Raw genomic sequence first — 21,823 nt, 5'->3', positions numbered from 1 at the left:
CTATGCTGCACGCAAAAAAAAGCGACAGACTGCAGAACATGATTCGTTACGCCAGATAGACAGTATAGAGTTCCTTTAGTTGATGGTTGATGCTTAAAATCTACCGCTGGAAGATATATTTGTATTATTTTTTTATTCAGGTTAAAAGTTCAGATTATCATCGAACCCGCCAAAAATAGATTTGCAACAACATCTGTACAAATTGCGAACTGCCAATCTCGAATGGAATTACATTACGTAGGATTTAACTCGTTTCGTGTGCGTCATTCGCGGTTACTCATAATTGGCGTTTGCGTTAGAAGTGCATAATGAACAAAAATTTAATTTTGTAGTATATTTTATGGAAAACGTAAATCAAAACTGTGCAGCATTGACCGGAGAATGCAAGGAATCATGAAGAACCCCTTTGTCAATCAATGATCCCAAATTATACAGACTAAATTGATTAAGACCAACAATTGCAGATCACTTGAACTCACGACCACAATATTGCAGCAATAAAAAATGTAGACCTAGACACCACGGTTCTGTAGCAACCGTTTCACGCCACTAACAAGCAACCGATACAGTATCATTTTCACAAAATGTTATCGCCCAATTGAGCGTAAATGAGAAAGAGGATTCTCTCCGTATCTTATAAATAAAAATGAATGTTTGTATATATATATATATATATATATATATATATATATATATATATATATATATATATATATATATATATATATATATATATATATATATATATATATATATATATATATATATATATATATATATATATATATATATATATATATATATATATATATATATATATATATATATATATATATATATATATATATATATATATATATATATATGTATGTGTGTGTGTGCCTATGCGCGCGCTTCAATGGGGTTTCCACTGAACCGATTTGCACCAAACTTGGTACATAGGTGCATAATGGTCTCGGATTTAGGCATATGATTTTTTTATTTTTTTAGAGCCCCCCAAAAGGGGGGCTCTCAATCAACCCCAATTCGCGAATATTCATTTAAAAATACAAATGATGCCCGATTTTGCTGAAATTTGGTGCATAAACGTTTCATTATCAAAAATCAATACTCGCAAAATTTGAGCCATCTCCATGGGGAACAAAGGGGGGCTTCCATACAAAACCCCCCTTCAAAAAATGAATATTATCCGCTTAAAATCATAGATGGCGCCGGATTTGGGTGAAATTTGGTGCATAAACGTTTCATTACTTAAAATTAACACTGGCGAAATTTCAGCCTCCACAATGGGGAACCAAGGGGGGCTCCCATACAAACCCCCCTACAAAAAGTGAATATTATCCGCTAAAAATTATAGACGGCGCCCGATTTGGCTGAAATTTGGTACATAGATGTTTTATTAGTTTAAACAAACCGTGGAAAAATTTCAGCCTCCTCAATGAAGAACAAAGGGAGGCTGTTATACAACCCCCACCCCCCGTTTAACAAATCATAAAATATCACTTTGAAGTACATATGTCGTCGAAATCAACTAAAATTTTATCACTTAATACAAAGACTTTCAAAATTTTGAAAAAGCGGATAACCAAATGGTTGCCCCTCTCCCTCTACCAAACACAGAAAAATTATTGAAAAATACACATGGCCTCCAATTCGATTGAAACACGCTACAAATGCTTCTTTCTATTCATAACGCGACGAAGATTTATTTACGCCAGTGGGAAACAAAGGGAGGTTTCCAAAGAACCTCCTGTTTGTATTACCAATCCGGATGATCCGGATCCGGATGATTTTAGGTGAGGATGATTCTGTTTACACAAAATTTTTAAAACAAGAGCTCCCATACGAGCTCTTCCTATGAAAGTAATGGAAAATATGGTCAAGCATAGCAATCATGTCTGAATTTAAATGAATTGATGCAAATTCTTAAAAATGTCAATATTTACTGGAAAATTAGAATGGGACGTTGCAGCTCTCCCGGTTGGAGACAAATGCGTGGGAGGGCATACAATCCCGGTTCGGAATATTGAAAAAAAAATGACGAAGGAACAAATATCGTCTAATTTAACAACAACTTTTCATGTACGCCTAAACAAATTGTATTAAGCAGTATTAATATCAGTTGTATTAAGCAGAAAATTTGTGGGTAAGAACGGGTTGATCAAACGAAACGAAGATTATGAAGCGAAATGGCAGTTATGAAACAACAAGAGAAGAAAGGATTTTATAAAATAAATCCTTTTCTTGATAGCTAAGATGGTTAAAAGGTTCGATTTGTTATAAAGGAGTGAATGATATTTTGAAAAAGCCAGGTACAACCGATTGGAAGGGATATGTCAAGAGGAACAGAGAGAGATGAATTGATTGAAATAGAAAACCTTCTAAGACGAAGCTAGGAATAACGTTTATAGAATGAATACAACTGATTAAGAAAAAAACAATATATACATCAAAAATTGAATTACACAAGCATACGTAAAAATGCCCCTTTAATTTTCCTCAAACTACGTCGACCCGAATGAAATCGGGTTTATCAGCTAGTTGGAAATATAACTGTATAACTGAAACTTAAAGTATAAGCAACGGACACCTGAACTGATCGGAGGGAGGAGAGGCTGGTGCAAGTGGCAGAACAAGGCAACCACATCAGTAGTAACACTAGCGATAGCAATCATGCAGACGATTAGTTTCCTCCGCCATCTCTGGATGAGATTGCCAGCGCCATCAAACAACTAAAGAAAAAGAAGGCTGCTGGCAGCGACGGACCGGCGGCTGAGCACTTCAAGATGCGACCAAAGGGGCATCACTGCAGACTTGCGAAACGGAAACGGACTTGGAAGCGCGAATCAGAAGGAATTGGATTAATAATCAATGTGACGAAGAGGAAATACCTGCTTGCTGGAGGTTTGCCCAGTGACAGGGCCCTACTGTGGGGCAATGTATAAGTCGACGGCGACAATCTCGAGGTGGTAGAGAAGTTCTGCTATTTCGAGATGATCGTAACTTCGGACAACGACAGCAGCAGCGAAATCCGGAGACGCATTGTGCTGCTGAGATCCAGAAGCCTTCGAGATTACACGAAATGTGAGATATATCGCACATTGATACGCTCAGTAGTCCTCTATGGGCATGAGTCTTGGACCATAAGAACGGAGGATGCAAACGCTCTGGCTTGCATGCAAAGGCCGATAGGATACAATGGCTGGCGCATGTATTGAGGATGCCGGACTCGTGCCCCACCAAGAAGGTGTTCGACAACGACCCTTATTTCGACAGTTGGCACAGGGAAGCACAGCCAGCACGATGGCTGGATCAGGTGAAGCAAGACCTGTCAAAGACCGGATAACTGCATGGATTCAGTCAGGGACCGAGCAACATATTGTAGACAAGGCCAATTCACGACGGCGTGGTCTTTTGTGAGCAGGCCAGTTAGAGTATAAGCGAATCTGAACGAATAAATTTGGGGGCTCAATAGCCGTAGACGTTAACCTGCGGCGCAAACACACGATTGTGTCCGATGCACTAACATTTTCTTGACCGGAATGGTATGGTTGTTAGGCCTTTTGAGAAAAATCAAGAAGTGAACAGTAGAGGATATCAAATATTTTCTTTGACAAAAAAAAACGATGTCCCACCTACAAATACCCTAAAAGCAACCAGTATAGATTTCTCACAATTTTATTAGGATCGTTAATATCGTTGTAGTAATAATCTACTTTTTTTCTTGCTGCTAATACCTAAGCGAAAATTAGAGTAAAAAAATAGCACTATTACAACAGTCGGTTCCGAAGATTTCTTTTAGTTCAAGGAAACTCATGCAAATTTCATAAATATTTTAAGGCTATTGCTTATTCTGGTGCCATTTTACATGTGTGCAACAAACGTTAAAGGATATGTTTGTCGTAAACTTCTTGAATGGGCACGAAAAGGAAATGTAGATAATTGAATGGTGTGGAAACAAATAGAAAAGACTACTGCTTTCCCTTTAAGAAATAAAGCGAAGAGAAAATTTCTTAAAGGAATCATTTATACACTCGCTCGAATCAATAATCATAGTCTTAATAGGCCGGTATTGGGATAGATGGAATGACTATATTTTTAGCCAAAAAAATTGCATAATCTCAATACAAATTAGCCTAATGATGCAAAAGAATCCTATCTCAAGAAAACGTTGCAACCCTTCCCTTTTGCGTAAAATTGAACATTTCTTAGCCATTATAGACATAACTACAAAGCCAAGGTTAAGAATCACTTCAAATTCAAAACCTGTGTAAAGTTCATGAAATATTTCAAATCTCTTGTGTGACACTGAAGGTCATCAAGAGAACCAGATATGATGATGGGATTGTGGATGCTAATAAAATAAATCTCTAAGTGCTCCATTATACAGGCACCAAAGAATTTTTGGATAACTGAGAAATATGTTTTCAAACAATTCAAGTTTAGCTCGCTTTGTGTTGGATTAGATTTTTTAACAAAGAAACATTTTTTCTCGCTGACTAACCTGAAAACTAATACAATTGTCAAACTGCTGCTGGGTTGGTGTTCACCGGCATGGCTGACCTGGTGTGAGTGATATGTTCATGCTTTTCGAGTAGTTTTGCTGTCAAAACTCTTTCGTGCGGCTAAAGTCACTGACTCGCGTTGCGATTTTCAGCGTGCGCTTGGAATTTGCAATAATTCCTATTAAAAGTGAGTTAATCAGTATTATTGTTGCTTGTTTTGCAAGTATAAGTAGTGCTCCACCGTTTTCTTTATTTACTAATGGATGTAATATGGATTCCGTATCAAAAATTGCTTTCCATGCCCTCCTTGATATCTTGCGTGGCAGCTGGTATAAGCTCTGGGATGTGTGTGTTTCCTAACCTAGAAATAGTGCCAACTCAACCGAGTTATTATAATTCGTTTTAGTCTAAAAACGTATCAGTAAAATAATTCGTATCGTGATTTACTGACCCAGCACTTTCTTGGTTACAGTCGAACCTAATCTATTGGAACGATGTCTCGTTTTTTCGCCGGCGGTTCGGATTCCGATTCCGATAGCTCCTCGGATAGTGAGCCAGTGATTCGCCAGCAGGTGGCACAATTCACGGTACGTTGTTGAAAAAAAAAACACTCAGCTGAACCTTTAAATATCACAATACTTTTTATTTACACTTTGTTACAGTTCAGCGATGAAGAGGAAGATGTCAAGCGTGTTGTTCGTTCGAAGAAAGAAAAACGCTATGAGGACCTATCCAACATCATCAAGAGCATACGGAATCATAAGAAGATCAAAGATATGTCGAGTGTTTTGACAAGCTTTGAAGAATTCATGCGTGCTTATACGAAGGCACTCCCGGTGGTGATGAAGGAAGAAAATGGCATCACCCCACGAATCGTTGTTCGAGCGCTCGCTGAGCTCGAAGACTTCATTAATGATAGCTGGGACGATAAAGAAAGCCGTAAAAATCTTTCAAAGAACAATAACAAAGCGCTTGGCACGTTGCGGCAGAAATTTCGCAAGTATATCAAAGATTTTGAATCCGATATGAAGCGTTTCCGCGCCGCCCCGGATGAATTTATGGAGGAAGAGGAAGAAGAGGATCGGGAGGAACAGAAAGGATCAGATGATGAGGAAGAAAAAGCCGAAGCTCAGATGGAATTTACAAAAGTAGTTTCCTTCAAAAAGGATCCGGAAAAGGTAAAGCCTATCAAGCCGGCGGTTGATTCCGATTCATCTGACTGGGGCAGCGACTCAGACTCTGATAGCACGTCTTCGGACGAGGACGCCAAATACACAAGCATTCGCGATCGGTTCTTGAAGAAGCCTGAGAAGGGTGGAGAAGATGCTGCTGTAGTACCTATCGGCACTACCAGTGAAGATGCATTCAAGAAGGAAAAGAAGAAAAAGACCGGTGAAACGTTAAGCAAGAAAAAGAAGCCCAAGGCGGATGAGATGTATGATGAAAACGACGAGGAGGAGGAAGGCTGGAAGGTAGTAAATGGAACCCGATCCGGTGCATCGGAACAGCCGAAGATGTTCGCTAAGGATGCGGAAATTGATACGAAGCTGGTCGTGAATAAGCTGAACGAGGTGATGGCTGCCCGCGGTAAAAAAAGGACCGATCGAAAGATGCAAATTGAATTCTTACGGGAGCTGCGTTCAGTAGCTGAAATCAATAATCTGGGGCCAGCAGTGGCCGCGAAGATTCGATTCAACATAGTTTCTGCCATTTTTGACTACAATCCAAAGGTGTCCGGGCCAATGAAACTCGAGCACTGGAGCAAACTGCTGGAGGAAATACAGGAATTGCTGAAATTGTTATTGGCGAATGAGGATGTCCATTTGTCCGAGTCGATTTTGGATGAGTTCGAAGAATACGACACAGCTCCGTTTAAAATTCGTGGTTGCATGCTAACGGCAGTTGAAAGATTGGATGATGAATTCACAAAGCTGTTGAAGGAGTGCGATCCGCACAGCAATGAATATGTTGACCGTCTTAAGGATGAGGTGACTGTTACAAACATCATAGAACAGGTGGTGTCGTATGTGGAACATCTAGGACACGAGACGGAAATATGCCGCATCTATCTTCGTAAAATTGATCATCTTTACTACAAATTTGATCCGAATGTGCTGAAAAAGCGAAAGGCTTTGTTGCCTTCCAATACCGTAACTTCGGTGGAAGAGATGGATAAACTTTGTCGTTACATTTACGCCAAAGATCAAACGGACAGGCTGCGCACTCGTGCCATTCTATCGCACATTTTTCATCACGCACTTCACGATAATTGGTTCCAAGCTCGTGACCTGGTACTGATGTCGCATCTACAAGAAACTATTCACCATTCCGATCCTTCAACGCAAATTCTGTACAACCGCATGATGGCCAATCTGGGTTTGTGCGCTTTCCGCCACGGTAATATCAAGGATGCGCATCTTTGTCTGGTCGATTTGATGATGACGGGCAAACCGAAAGAACTGCTCGCACAAGGACTTGTTCCACAACGTCAGCACGAGCGGTCGCTTGAACAGGAGAAAGTTGAGAAGCAGCGCCAGATGCCGTTTCACATGCACATTAATTTGGAGCTGCTTGAATGCGTGTATCTAGTGTCTGCTATGTTGCTCGAGATCCCATACATGGCAGCTCACGAGTTCGATGCCCGACGACGAATGATCAGCAAAACCTTCTATCAGCAGCTCCGATCATCTGAGCGGCAATCGTTGGTTGGCCCACCAGAATCAATGCGCGAGCACGTGGTAGCTGCTGCCAAAGCCATGCGTCACGGAGACTGGAATGCTTGCGCCAACTTCATTGTGAACAAAAAAATGAACGTCAAGGTTTGGGATCTATTTTACGAAGCGAATCGAGTGCGTGAAATGATGGTAAAATTCATCAAGGAAGAATCGCTGCGCACTTATCTATTCACGTATTCAAATGTGTTCGCTTCAATCAGCGTACCACACTTGGCAGACATGTTTAAACTGGCAAAGAGTAAAGTTAACTCGGTGATCAGTAAAATGATCATCAACGAAGAACTAATGGCATCCCTTGACGATCCGACCGAAACAATTGTGATGCATCGCTCTGAACCATCGCGCCTGCAGGCGTTGTCAATGCAACTAGCCGACAAGGTGACGAACCTAGTGGACGCCAACGAGCGTATCTTCGAGATGAAGCAAGGAAACTTCTTCCAGCGAGGCGGCAATCAGGGTTACAACCGCGATCGACAGAACTACCGTAATCAGAACCAAAATCAAAACTGGAACAACAACCGGAGACAGGACAATCGGAATCGAGGAAACCGCGGAAATCAGAACCGTGGCGAGGGACGAGAGCAGCGTGAGCATCATCGCGAACAACGCGATCATCATCGTGATCACCAACGGGAGCACCAGCGTGAGTTTAGAGAGCAGCGCGACCATATGCGCAATGTTGAATATCAGAATAAAGCCGAGTAGTCATCAAGGCAGCAAAGGAAAACGTCTGACCAGCACGAAAAAACGGTGTAAACTGTTAACATATTCAGCACAAAAACCACTAACATCTGGCTGAAAGAAGGTGGAAAGCGTGAATTGATTCAGATCCTTGATTATTATACTACTATAGCCCGATAGGATTTTACGGTCGGATGTTATAAACCGAATGGAATCAAACCGTGTAGCACATCTTCGCTTTTCTGATATTCTAGGTGTAGGTCGGGCAGTATTGTATCGTGTATGCAGCATAGAAGAAAATGTACGTAAAAACATGGCTCCATCGAGAATTAGTTTTGTCAATAACCATTTAACATCCATAAGGCAAATAAACGTGCGTTACAACGGCACCGTTCGGGCAGTACAGCGGCGGGTGCTTCATGCATCAGGCATGATGCATCAAAAACGAACGGTTGATATGTTGCTTCGCACTTGGAGCGAAAATGAATGTTTTTTTTTATTGAATTCATAAAAAAGCCTGTTTTCAATTCATAACAATATTAAGGTGGGGTTTGCTTGGTTGTATCATGCGAAATGGTGTCCTATCCCTTCAAATCCTACCGAAATTTGCGTATACTGCATGCAATTTGATGGCACGGACATGTAGCATGGTTTGAGAATTCGCTATTGCGATTATTGCTTTCATGGGGGTTTCTTATCTTAACGTAAATAAAGGACGCAAACCTAAGGTAAAATGCTGTATAATCTACTTCATGCTGCAGGCAGTTTGCTCTGCATTATATCCAGGAGCGAATCATTTTTCTTTTGAGCAAACTTGGGCGATCGCATGAGGACGCGCCACTTACTATATCATTTTTGTAGATCACAAATCACATGCTTAAATTTCAGTTTTCAAATATTTTATTTATTATTTGTCATTGTTCTAATTTGATGATGCACGCGTTTGGCTCTATTTGGTTGATGGGTTATTTGATTCGGTCAGTTCGAATCGTGCCTCGTGTTAGCATCAATATATTATGTTCATGAGCCGTATCATGCACTAATCGCTATGGTTTTGTTATTGCAATAGTAATAGTAGCATAATGATAATTAAATTAAATACTTGCTGCTATCGGCAATTATTGTGCTTTAAGATGCTAGTAGCATTATTTGGTGCGTCTTTTACTTGATCGCCTGTTGTTTATGTCCTCCTAGCATAAACACTATCATTCCTATTTTGCATCGATATTTCCCGTAGGCATCAATCGGTTATTTTGCGTTTTCGTTATCAATGGCTTTTTTGGTATCGTGATGGACCCTGCGTTTTCTCTTTTTGTTGTTATCTCTCAATTATTCCAATTTCATAGCTCCACTATGCTAATGTACGCTCGTTATCATGAGCACGTCATTATCTTAGGTAAGATGGGGTAATGAATTAAAAGAAGGAAAATTTCTTATCTTTTCTCGCGCTGCTTGCATAAAAATACAGGCAGTCATCTAACATGAATTATATCACTGCCTCAGTTAGGTTAACCGAATATTGCTATTAAAATTTCATCGCTTTTTCATCAAGTAATTATATTCTCCAAATTAATTACTGTGTGAAGCACCCAACAGGTATAAGTTACATTACCATGAGTGAAACGAAATGTAGCCATCGGAATTAAGTATAGCGGTTTAATTACAGAATATATTCTTGTTTGCTTAATGAAGTGGAGTAGGTCACACGTTCGAACTTCTGTATGCTACATTTTCTCCTGAGCAGACCTCAACTGTCCTTCAATTAGGATTTGTTATGTTGTGACGTCATATACGAAATTTTACTCTCTCTTGACCATGGACGTAGCTGCTAACAGAAATTCTGTGCTCCAGTGAAGTAAATTTACTATTTTATGACTTCATACACTGAATTTCCTTCCCCGGGGGTTGAATTTCCAAGGACATGATCGCTAAAAGAAATCTTAATAGAGTCTCCTGGAAGATCGCCCCGATCATACAATGCCCCCGTTATTTTCTTTATGCTTTAATTATTGTCAATTCTGCGTGCATCACTTGCTACTATTATTGAACCAATAATTCGCATGACTAAATCGAACATTTTGCTACGCTTTACAGCTAAGTTCTAAAGCGTTCTCCGACAATGATCGTGCCGACCACGATCATTTGACACTCCGCCATTCGTCCTATCCCTTTATTTCAACTTCTCTGTTCTCATTCGGCGCTTTTAATACATTCATGTGTATATTTTATGTCTGTATATATCTATGTATATATTCATATATGCTTGTATATAGATATTTATGTATAATGTGTATAATTTGTTGTATACGCTTTATCTTGATCTAGCCGCTTGGTATGGTAAGGTGGTGCATCATTCCATACATACCAAAGTTTCCCTTCCACGCATTCACGGATGGTCCTCAATTTGTTCTAGCTTTTCTAATCCATTTCGTCTCCATTGCTACAGGGGAAATAAAAAGTCGCAATGCCTTTCGCTAGTCATGCTCTGCGTTTCTAGCATTTACGCCCCGTTCAATGCGCTTGGTACCAAAACGAAACCCAATAATTATTACTGCACATGGTTACATCTGCCGCGGTATGAATAACATCGAAACAGGTGCGCTATTTACGCTGAGCATGTGGCTGGATTTTGAGCATTTGATATTATTACTTCCGCACAGGGATGTGCGTAAAAACTTCGATGGGAACGTAGGTGGCATTGAGAAAATTAAAGCATTATCCACCAGGGGAAACCGTGTTCCGGTGCACCCTTTAATCAAGCGCCACTGTTTCCTAGCGTTGCTCTCGATTGAGTATAAGCCCGGACAGGACACCCGGAGCATTCTCCGACACCTCGTCCATTTGTTGCATATATTTGTGTTGCGTTATTGCTGCTATTGCTGCTGCCCCATACGAGCAGCGCTGTCTATGACTGGGTAACGGTTATTGCTTACTAGCTGCTTAGTTGGTTTTGTGTTACTGGAAGGACACGGAGCTTACAACTTTTTGTACCAGTAGAGATAGTGCTCGCCGTCTTCAACTAGCAGCTCATCCACACCTAAGAAATAAAGTACAACACAAAAGCTATTAGCAATGCCTTGTTCAACACAACGTAATGCATTGGTTACAAATTGCCACCGTACCTAATGGTGCTATCAGCTGATTTCCAGGAGGATTTTTTGTATCAGGCCTCTCCGGTAGGCGATAAAGCAGCCAAAAGTGGTAGCTGTAATTGTACAACATTGACATGAACACATTCTTTCTACATACTCTAGCCCTACTCACGCACCTTTTGGGTTCCTCCTTCATACCAGCCAACGTATGGACGTAATGCCCATTTGGCCACTCGCGAGCTTCGAACGAAAATCTGCAAATACAGTGCAAAGTAGTAAAGGAACGTATCTGCCTGGACTTGGCGTATCTCATTTAGAGCGGAAATGCGAAAAGAAACACCAACAATACCTGTGATCTATTTCGGCGGCTTGTTTCATAGCACGAAAGAATGTTGTATTTTTCGGCGACGTTAGGTCGAGGAAGTACTCCTCCGTTTCATTTGTACCCACCCATAAGGTGTAGGTGTACGACACGTTCCTGGGCTCCAGTTCTTCGACGGGCGATATACCAAGGCCAACAGGAGCAGCCAGCTTAGGTTCCCCATTTTCCGATGGTTCATTCGATTCTCGCATGACATGATCGCATTGTAACGCTCGTACCGCTCCCAAACCTCGCCATCCCAGTGCTAGTACGATATCTGCCGTTAGCCCGATACCGATGGTAGGATCCTACGGCAGAATGTAAAGGGCACACTTGACGCATTTCGCACTCACTCTCCTACAGCCGCCGCAACACTCATTTACCTGTCCGTCTTGTAGGGGTTCCTCGGTCCAGCCTCCTTCAGTGCGCTGCTTAACGAGAAGCCATTCAGATGCAGCAGTACGGTTCCACTTTCCGGCCGGGTCGGGTTCCAAGTCCTGCAGCGCTTGCATTGCCAGTGCCGTGCTGCGAAGTGAGCCGAAACTACCCTGTGGCCCCTGTAAGCTGGCCAAACCGCGAGCCGGACGACGGACAAAGTGCTGCAGATGGCGATGCCGATGGTCGGTTACGATGCATCGCAATGCCAACAATACCATCGCGATCGTGTCTGAAATTGCAAACGTTTAACTCATTGAACACTCTACGGTAGCCTTCGTCCCATCAGTCTCCCATATACTGAGAGCGAGACAGGCAGCAGTGCAGCTACTACAGAGGGGTATTCCGGTGTGGAATACCGCCTATAAGATCTTTTCCCTTTCCTTCATTTGAAGATGAAATAGTTCTAAACTATGAGAGAGGATTCATAGACTTCAAAGCCGCCGCATAACCAGGATAAAACTTTACGACGCAACGAGCTCTTTGGGCAACTTATCAGGCTTGTAAAAATGACCATGACCTATGTCACACGCCAGATGACGTTGGTGGATGGGAAACTCTCAAGGTTCTTTGCTACCACTATAGGTCTCCAGATCCTGGAGAGGTCAATCCAGATCCTGGCATACGATGATGGCATAGACAACATTGGTTGGCGGTTCTCCTATGTAGCAAAAGTCCTGCTAACAGATGACAGAGCGAGTCTACGCAAGGGTGATGTACAGATATGTAGGCGTACCTTCGAAGTCACCTAAAATTCACCTATCTTGGGTCAAAATTCAGCACCAACAATTGCATTGAAGTTGAATTACGCGCAAGGGTGCTGGCAGCCAACCGGTCATACAACAGCCTGAGGAAACTTCTTCACTCAAAATACCTGTCGCGACGGCTGAAGTAGGAACTATATAAAACATTCATAGTTCCAAAACTCACATAAGCATCTGAGACGTGGAGTTTGTCCAAAACTGACGATACCTTCTTAGCCACGATTGAGAGAAAGTTTATTAGAAGGATTTTTACCCCGTATGACGAACTTTACGATAGCCACACTGTCGTGCAGCAAATTGGGCTTGCCAGGCTCCGGTGGGATAGCCATGCCACCCAGCCCATAAAATCTTTTAGGTTACTCACATCGAAAGAGGAGTCGTGGCACAAACTGTGATGTGGTGATGGCGTGGAAACATCGGCCAAAAAGACCGGGATTAGTATTTCTAAGCAATGTACCCCATGCCCAGAATTCATTACAATCCATGACTCTGAGAGCATGGGAACGTTCTAAAAACGAAGAAATTAAGCCGAGTGAAATCAATACTACCACCACGTCAGGGTAACACCAAATCTGGCCGGTTCGAAGGCTGGTTCAACATGAGGGCATGTGCAGAAGAATATATATATGGCTAATACAAGAAGAGAAACAAGTTATCTACGAAAAGACAGCCAATGGAAAAGACAATCGGAGAGGGATCTCCAGACAATCAAAGTGCGATAAGATCCAGTAAAAAAGAACAGTAAACAGAACATCGAATAAATTCCATCCCACAGGTAACCTTCCACTAAAGTGAGGACTTCTCACGGTGATCCTAGTATTTTGCTGCATTCCTAAACAATCAGTTAATTAAGGATCAGCAGGCACCACCAGCAGACGATATCATGCGTCTGCCAACTAGCATCGATGAAACCAGAAAAGCCATCCGTCGGTTGATTCAAAATAAGTCACTCTTCACCGAAGTACTAATGGCTGAACTGATCAAAAAAGGGGTTACACTAGCACTAGAACAAAAACTTATTCATATTGTTTCTGATGTATGGAATAGCGAGTCTGAATCGAAATCTTAGAATCATCTATCTCATATTCAAGTAAGAAGCTCAACTACAAAGCAGCAACGAAAGTGGTATTACGGTATTGAATACTATATTATTCGTCCTGATTCTTCAAAAAAGGTTCCTGCTATTCGTAGAAAAATTAATTGGAAGCTGTCAGAGAAGATTTCGAAACGGAAATAGATTAGGAAATCTCTTTTTCAAGGAATAACCCCTGGAGGAAAGCCATTCTAAACTGACAGTGAAATTTTTGGGGAATCATATTCTTTAAGTCAATTTAGATTCTACGTTGCAGAGGCATACAATACAATTGTGCAAGTCGCAAAGAATTTCATGTTGAAAATTTAAAGACAAAGAAAGCCTCAATAAGGCAAGGCTTGACTCGTGCAACAACTGTAGAATCACACATATCGCTTACGAGCTAACCTCACTGTCGTGCAGCAAACTAGACTCGACAGGCTTCGGTGGGAACTGGTAATGTATAAAGAAGGGCTTCAGTTGATGGTTCAACCCTTAAAGCCCTATTCGGTTACCCAAACGAACGTTGTAAACTTAAACTAAGCTAGAGAGATTACTTTGTAGCGTTTGCCAAAATGGCTGGGATCAAGAATTAATAAGTGACGCGCTCTAACGATGGGTTCCAGCTTATTCTGGAGTAGGCCAAAGCTTGATATTCATGCAAGCAAGAATGACTCTGTTCTTAAGCTCGAATCACGAGTGATAAGCAGATGAGGTAGAGCACGTTATACATACCGACGTCATTAACTTCTCCGCTGGCTATGTCCAACAAACGACGTATCTGTCGTTTGCGGACATGCGTTGCTGAACTGCAAATAGCAAGAGCCGTCAGCGCGAACTCGTACTCCTGCCCCTGATCGTGCTCATGATGCTCCAGCGCGGCAACCAAATCATGCCCGTAAAAGTGACGTGCATCCTTGCACAAACCTCCCATGGCCAGGATATACTTAGCGATGTGGTCCGTGTGCGGTAACTTAGCCGTAGCGTGGTGTCGATCGAGCATCGTCAACACCTCAATATCCATCTGCTTGATCGACAGTAAGTTCTCCAAATCCGACACCGCTTGAATTGGGTTATCATTGTCAGACGGATCGCGAGCTCCTGATAGTTCTTTCGCCAGGATCACCATGTGCGTATCGTTGCCCCAGCTGTAGTCGGGTAACCTTTTCTCTCTAAGCCAACATAATGCTCGCTGAATGCCAGAGCTTTCCGCCTGGTTGGGTCCTCCCGGGCCGAGTTGTTTCTCCTCGATCAGCGTTACGTTCACCGGTAAAATATCGATAAGATCCTGTCGCACTGACGGTTGAGTTGGCATCCCAGAAGGCAAGGACGCGTTCGACATATACTGTGGCGTAGCTGACGATTGCAATGTTGACGTCGTATCAATGGCGGAGGTTATAAAGAGTCCTCCGCTCGTCCCGCTGGACTGACCAATAGTGTACGAGCCCGTCTGCTCGGTTGGAAGGCTGTTTAGCTGCTGTAGTATATTTGCATACTGCTGATATTGTTGCAGTTGCGTCGTATGTGTCTGTCCAGCCGTGGTTTGGCTAATATCAGGCGAGCTTTGTACGGTTGGGGGGATGATGGTGGTCCCGTTATCTGCCAGCGTGTTAACAAGCAACATGAATATTGTACTCAATGCAATCGCAATTTCTATTCGTTGCTCCATTTTGTAGACGTCAGAAGAGCTAAAACAAACTGCAAACAAAGCAAAGAGCTGCAAGAGATCCAAGACAAAATTTTAATTAGCATAAATCTGGTAATGTTTTACTAATGATATACAGAGATTCTTTCACTACTCGTTTCGTTACTTCATATATTTGATTGATAGCAGCAAATGAGCATATAGTTCTTTTACGTTTTATGTTTTTTACTAGCATTCAGCATTACTTTTCGCTCTTCGTTGATTCCACATAACCTAAACGATCTAATCGAGTTTCAACATAATCAACGATCGACAATAGATAATCAATGAACTATTATAGTTGATAAGGAAAACTCAAGTTCATCACTACGCTAGAATATAGATTAAAACTTGAAAATATGTAGTAGTTTCTGACACATAATATTTTCAAAAATAAGGATTCCTAATGTGAAACAGTGTATTTCCCAATGACTCAGTATTTGAATGCATAAATCTAGCCAAAGAAGTATATAAAAACGGCGCTTTACAGGATGTCACACATTTGTTTACTTTTTCCTCCTCTATTTTTGTTCACTTATTGAGTTATTTTGTTTCAATATCAATCACTCATACCTAAGCTTTGTACAATTTTATTTTATTTTCAAGCATGAGCCCACCTCGATAACTGAGTACTGAATAACGTTTCTATTAGCTCGAGAAAAATCGCATCACAGAACAAACATGAATTTTAGTCAATTCCACGCGTTCGTCTGGTCAATGATGACTACGTTTCTGTGGCAACGTTGACGAGGTCTAACTACCACAGACATCACTACATGCAGCACTGGCGAATACATACGCAGCCATACACTTGCGAATACATAGGTTCCTTAGTACAGTGACACAGGTTCATAAAATCAATAATCCCCATCCAGTGCCTGTAGCATGAAATCATTGAGTTACCGGTATCTCGCATTTGCAATTGGTAGAAGCTCGCAATTTATGGTACGATAGATACATCATACATATTCATGCCATTCGAGCTGAGGTAGCACTTCATCCAAAGGTGCCTGTTGTACTTTTTCAATTATTATTTTTTATCACAGTACTTTAGCAAACCAAACTGAAAGGAATTTGCTAGCGTATCTTCGTTGTATGTAACTGTTGTTACTGTATTTTAGCACACATGTATACATTGCCGGTACTAGGCGAGCTTCTATGGCTCATCGGATAATTTTACTAGTTTCAAACTCACATGTTGCTTAAGGCGTAGAGTAAGCCTGTTACTTCACAACATAATATTAACATTCACACAAGTACAACATAATAAAATATGCACATAAAACATCGGGTTTTATCCTTTTTGTGCAGATAAAGCTCTAGTCAAATACATAGTACTTGATGAGTAATAGTTTACGGAAAATCGACAAAATCACAGTGTCTATTTATTCTTGAAATACTTTGGTAGTAATTTTGTTATACGTAATTTTTGCTGCTTTTAGGTATTTTGCTTTATTTTAAAGACCCCTAAAGACACTTAACAACACAATAGTTTCTGTAAATGCCTTGCCGTCTAGTCCATTCTCGTACTACTCTCCCGACTCTATGCAATCACTATGAAGGGCGTATGCATACGCCCATACGCGTACGTACAAATTGGGTTTGCTTGCAATGCATACACAAACTTCGTGAATATATCAACATTCAAGGTACCGAAATGTAGTCGCTGGTTAGAATTTTACTGGTAATATTCACCGTCGAAAAGATGTATGCTGTAACGTCGTGTTTTCCCTCAACAGTATCCTTTTTTAGGTGGCACAAACACAATGTCCTTTTTTTCCTTCGTCCAAACGAGACAAGCACCTGACGCGCACGATTGCACTTGCGACGAGGTCTAGGCACGTGTGCCAACCTCCAATAAGTTGAAGCAGTTTTCGGAGACGACAAGAAGACAGACGTAGCTTTACCGTTGTTATAAAAAGATGATTCTAATACCCTGCTGCCAATTGTCCACTTTTGAGATAGAGGAGTACAGCCGATTCGATTCGAAAGGCAAAATATGTCTACGACAGATAGCTGACATGCGCACTCAATTTTTCAGCATTCTAACATGATAGCCATTCGATAAACGATAGTTATTGTTTATTTGAATGCCTTAGTGTGCAGGTAATTGTGGCGGCCCAAAAACACACGCGAAATGTGGGACTAATGATCATTGGGATCATATCACGAGTAAATTAGATCTAAATTTAATGATATTTATTTATTTTTGTTCATTCGTATACAATGCATCATTAAGATATTTATAGCTCATGTCCTCTTAGGTTAATAGCCTTTTCACGATACTAAATATATTTTTTAGAAACTATTCGATGTTTACCAAATTGCTCAACTATAAAAAACATCAGTTTTTCGTCTTTACTTTTTTTCGGGTTTCTACTATTTTACCGCCTCTCTATTTTCAACACTTTGTGATGGAGCCTGGTTTCACTTGCCAGTTAAACCAAGCAGAAATTTAATGAACACTGATGGATTAGATGTCGAATTTTGCCATCATAATCATTCTGTTTCGTTGCATAACGCAGCGTGCAATTATGACAATTAAGCATTGACAATTAAAAGAGCATTCTTAATTGACTAATGCGCTTATTAAGCACGCTAACTTAGTGCGTAGATTGTTAGACTTTGACCACGAGTGATGCTGATTTGAGTTCCACTGGGCTAGTGCGATCTAGACACAATAAGTCAATAGTTTGGCTCGCAAGTCCCTAACATCGCGTGGTACTTTAAGCACTACACCAACTAGGCAGTTTTGGCCTGTTCCAGAAGGAACCGGGATATGTTCGCAGTCAAGCGCCTTCAACACCATCCTTCCATGTTAATTTGGGCTTACTACTCGTTCTCTGTCTATGAGGGTAGCCTGAGGGCCCTCATAGCCTCAGAGCCATATGTAAGTACAGAAACTAAAAATATTGTATAGCTCTAGCTTTAGCTGTTGCGGAGGTAGCTTGGAGTAGAGGGGGTTTCTAACGCTCTATTATGACCGGTTGATAGTCAGCACATTATCGCGTACTCAACCATATCGTTGAGTAAAATCAGTGATAATGAGTTGGGTAAAAAGTCAATAATTTGTACTGTACTAATTATTATAAAACGTAAAAATATTAAGATCAAGCGTCAGTGTTAGAAATATGTAATAATAACAAATATTTAATCATAATAATTATCTTTCTGGTTCAGTTTTGTTTTCCATTTTTTTCTATCTTTGTTCATTTTTATTCACGTGTGCATCTTAAATTCAAAAGTATTTTCTACGAAATCACCATTGATTCACTCGTGTAAGTAACAATACTTCATTAAAAAAAAGGTCAATGATAATTTTTGATTGACAAATTTAGTTGATAATTGAAATACTATCAAACAAATCCAGGATAAAATTGTTTAATCACTTAAATTGCACATTTCTGATGTTGCAGTCATGTGAATATGACGAAGAATTCCATGAGCTTTTCATATCCAGAAAATATTTAAAACTGATGCTTTAGATGTAAATCGCAGTCTCACACTATGAGGGTCACGTCGCATTATTAAACTATCGCTTTTGCCCTGCAAATGGCGTCCCACTCAAGATTGCTTGCTCAGGTGAAACTAACAAGCTGCTCATTTTTCCTCATCCAGTTTGTTTTCCCTGTTATGGAAAATCCCGGAAATTGAAAATACACTTGCGGTCGCAGTTCGCACACATTCATGGCGCAAGATGCAAGCTCGTTGTTCTGATAAGGTTTGCCAGTCCGGTCCCCTAAAGGGGAGCCTAGATCAATCATTTGAAAGCCCCTTTCCTGCTCTTCGCATAACCGCTTCACAGGTGAGTTGATAACGAATAACGAGAAAGCGTGTCTAACCCAATGTAAACAGATTGATTTAAAACACGATATTACTAGTAAAACCTGTAACAGACAGCCTGGAAAAGCTAATCAACAATACTTCCACTTGGTTATGCTGTGTCGAACGTATATAAATAGGCTCACACTGCGCCATTTTGTCTCACAGTGCGAAGTAAAACATCGTGTCCTCTGAGTCGCCATTATAGGAACGTCACCTAACAAAGGAGAGTTGGAATGGAAATATCAGAGCCTACTAAAATAGTGTTCTACGTTAGCAGAATATTTGGCCTAGCACCTTACGTAATAAAACGCACCTCCAAGGGAAAAATTATAGATTACAAACGTAATGCGTTCCTGATAGTTTACAGCCTAGGGCTAGTGTTTTGTTTAGGTAGTTGAGATTCCGATATTACTTGGTTTTGTTGAAGTAAACGATTTCCATATGTATATTTTTCGTATTATATCCGTCAACAACTGCTGCCAAGCTGGACTTACATATAAGGGAATATTTTTCGATGTTACTTCGAAGAAGCCTATACGGTGAGTTCATACCCTACCCCGCCAATAGCTAAAACCGATTCAACGATGTTCTAGTCCATTTGTGTAAGCCACATTACATTCACCAAACATTAACAATATCGAAAAGTTTCGTTTTTAGAATGAAAACGGCAACGTCGAAGGTGGTCACCATCCTGGATGTGTCGGTTGTTGTATCGGCATGCATTTGTGGCACACTCAGTGGCATATGGGGGCTACAGTTTGTACGCGAGCTTAATCAACGCCTTAACGAGGTAAGTGTCTATTTTTGGCGAAAATCTACCCTTTCAGGCGACACTGTAGCGTGCAAAACGTGTTTAAAATTGTCATACCCACGAGGTATTGAGCAACTAATTATTACCTTCATATTATTCGCCACAGGCAGATGAAATTTTATCGCTCTACGTAAGGGAACGCAACCGAGGCCGTCAAAGACGCAAAGGAATGCTTATGTTGGGATTAGTCAGTTTTATCATCACTGGTGCTCTCTGTAAGTTGCATATAGGCGAAGCAAAATAGTAGCATAGTAGGCTTTATTTACATTTTTTTACTGTTCTTATATCATGACAGCTTTAGATATCTGGGTTTGGTACAGAATTGCAGACAAAATAAAAAATGAATACAGTGATTCAAGTATGTCCTGCCGACTTTCTTAGTATCAAAGAAGCTATATATGTGTGCCTAATGTGTTATTTGCAGGTGCAAATGTACTAGGATATTTTCCTTTCTACTGTTTGTATTACATACTTATGATGTTTCATGTACTGTTTGCCCAAGCTGCCCTAGGTATCGGCAGTCGATATCGTGACCTAAACATAGCCCTCTGTGAAATGTTCCCCCAGTGTAAGTTTAATTCATTGCCTCAGCTACTACTTGCCGGGGTTCTTTCCTATCTTTTGCTTCACTGTCGTTACATCTCTTCACTTTAATTTTAGTTAATAGAGTACCTCACATCGATTTGTCACCAATCTCCTCCATCAATATTGAGACAGAAAAAACTCTCCCTATCGAGATCACTCCAAGAAAGGGTATGGCTAACGTTCTGCATGGTAAGTGCTTCTGTTGCGTGAATTTTTCAATCGTCTTTTCTTACAATTTCAACATGGTGATTCCAACAGGTATTCAAAGAAAAAGAAATTATTCATCCAAAAGAATTATCAGTGATCTAGCAGAAATACATGCGTCTCTATCCTACGGTATAGTTCTCGTTTCAAAGTATGTACCATTTGATAATAAGTAATGCATCTTCAGCATAACCTGAGCTTTCTATATGATTTCACTTCATCTGAACACATCGAAAAGAACCTTCGGCATTGCTCTACTTGCTGTGCTGGGATCATGTCTTTTGCATCTCGTAGCCACATCCTACTTTTTAATGGTTGAGTTGGTTGGAGATAAGGTTAGTATAGGATTTGAATGCGCTAACCGTACGGACTTTTTTTTCTAAAATTCATGTTTTTCCTTCACTTTACAGGATGCTGTATTTGCATGGATCCAAGCATTGTGGTTGTTTATTCATATTTTCCGTTTTTTGCTTACCATTGAGCCGTGCCATATAACGAATGTAGAGGTAATGTTTTTTTGTTTGTATGTAGCCTATTCAAATATGTAAGTAATTGTGGATTAATATATCTTTAGTCAAACCGTACAATTACCATAATCAGCAGTCTAAGGCGATCTTGTAAAGATCCAGATATGATAGAAAGTGTGAGTTAATTTATGTGTTTTATTTACTATTCCAACTAGTATCAGCATGCTTTTTATAAGCTTATGTTTTATTGAATTTCTTATCTTTTCAGATCAACATGTTTTGGCAGCAATTAGTAGGGAGTAATTTTTCTTTCACGGCTTGTGGACTTTGTACAATGGACAGACGAATCATTACATCAGTTAGTTACCATCAGTTATGCATTTCTTACATGATATAAGTATAGACGTGTATTTATAATACAACTTTCTTTTACCGTATTTTAGTACTGCGGAGCAATCGCTACTTATTTGGTCATATTGATCCAATTTAAAGAAGCGGATGATAATTCTCCAAAACCACCACACTAACAGCATAACTATCGTACATTTGTACTTTGTTTTTTATGTGATAGATCGTATATGAATTTTAAAGCGGACATATCA

At 40.5% G+C, this 21,823-nt stretch overlaps 3 protein-coding genes across 3 annotated transcripts; 2 read left to right on the top strand and 1 right to left on the bottom strand.

The window, feature by feature from the left end:
* Positions 1–4,625: 4,625 nt before the first annotated feature.
* On the top strand, positions 4,626–8,611 carry LOC128726755 (eukaryotic translation initiation factor 3 subunit C). The gene is made up of 3 exons (XM_053820581.1): positions 4,626–4,692; positions 4,978–5,092; positions 5,168–8,611. The coding sequence occupies exons 2-3, from the start codon at positions 5,000–5,002 to the stop codon at positions 7,943–7,945; spliced, it is 2,871 nt and encodes a 956-aa protein (XP_053676556.1). The 5' UTR covers positions 4,626–4,692; positions 4,978–4,999; the 3' UTR covers positions 7,946–8,611.
* Positions 8,612–10,780: 2,169 nt separating this feature from the next.
* LOC128725846 (uncharacterized protein CG3556) lies at positions 10,781–17,110 on the bottom strand. Its single transcript, XM_053819615.1, has 7 exons — positions 17,025–17,110; positions 14,381–15,362; positions 11,758–12,041; positions 11,363–11,682; positions 11,190–11,267; positions 11,044–11,126; positions 10,781–10,958 (listed from the first exon to the last, which is right to left on the bottom strand). The coding sequence occupies exons 2-7, from the start codon at positions 15,312–15,314 to the stop codon at positions 10,897–10,899; spliced, it is 1,761 nt and encodes a 586-aa protein (XP_053675590.1). The 5' UTR covers positions 15,315–15,362; positions 17,025–17,110; the 3' UTR covers positions 10,781–10,896.
* Positions 17,111–19,387: 2,277 nt separating this feature from the next.
* On the top strand, positions 19,388–21,748 carry LOC128724318 (gustatory receptor for sugar taste 43a-like). The gene is given in 13 exon segments (XM_053818047.1): positions 19,388–19,544; positions 19,639–19,693; positions 19,812–19,944; positions 20,072–20,180; positions 20,261–20,323; positions 20,390–20,598; positions 20,601–20,739; positions 20,809–20,905; positions 20,993–21,089; positions 21,165–21,260; positions 21,329–21,397; positions 21,490–21,579; positions 21,665–21,748. Coding segments are annotated over 13 exon segments (1,398 nt in total).
* Positions 21,749–21,823: the final 75 nt, after the last annotated feature.

The sequence above is a fragment of the Anopheles nili genome, chromosome 3 (genome assembly GCF_943737925.1).
Source record: "Anopheles nili chromosome 3, idAnoNiliSN_F5_01, whole genome shotgun sequence".
NCBI lineage: Eukaryota > Metazoa > Arthropoda > Insecta > Diptera > Culicidae > Anopheles > Anopheles nili.
Note: the sequence above shows the minus strand (reverse complement) of the source record. Positions and strands in the feature narration are given on the sequence as shown.

Coding starts and splice junctions, on each gene's coding strand:
- LOC128725846 (XM_053819615.1), bottom strand. CDS start 15,314: ATGGAGCAACGAATAGAAATTGCGATTGCATTGAGTACAATATTCATG. Junction 12,042..14,380: donor CGGAGAAGTTAATGACGTCG/GTATGTATAACG, acceptor TTGCAATTTCAG/ACACGATCGCGATGGTATTG. Junction 10,959..11,043: donor TCAGCTGATAGCACCATTAG/GTACGGTGGCAA, acceptor TTTATTTCTTAG/GTGTGGATGAGCTGCTAGTT.
- LOC128726755 (XM_053820581.1), top strand. CDS start 5,000: ATGTCTCGTTTTTTCGCCGGCGGTTCGGATTCCGATTCCGATAGCTCC. Junction 5,093..5,167: donor AGCAGGTGGCACAATTCACG/GTACGTTGTTGA, acceptor ACTTTGTTACAG/TTCAGCGATGAAGAGGAAGA.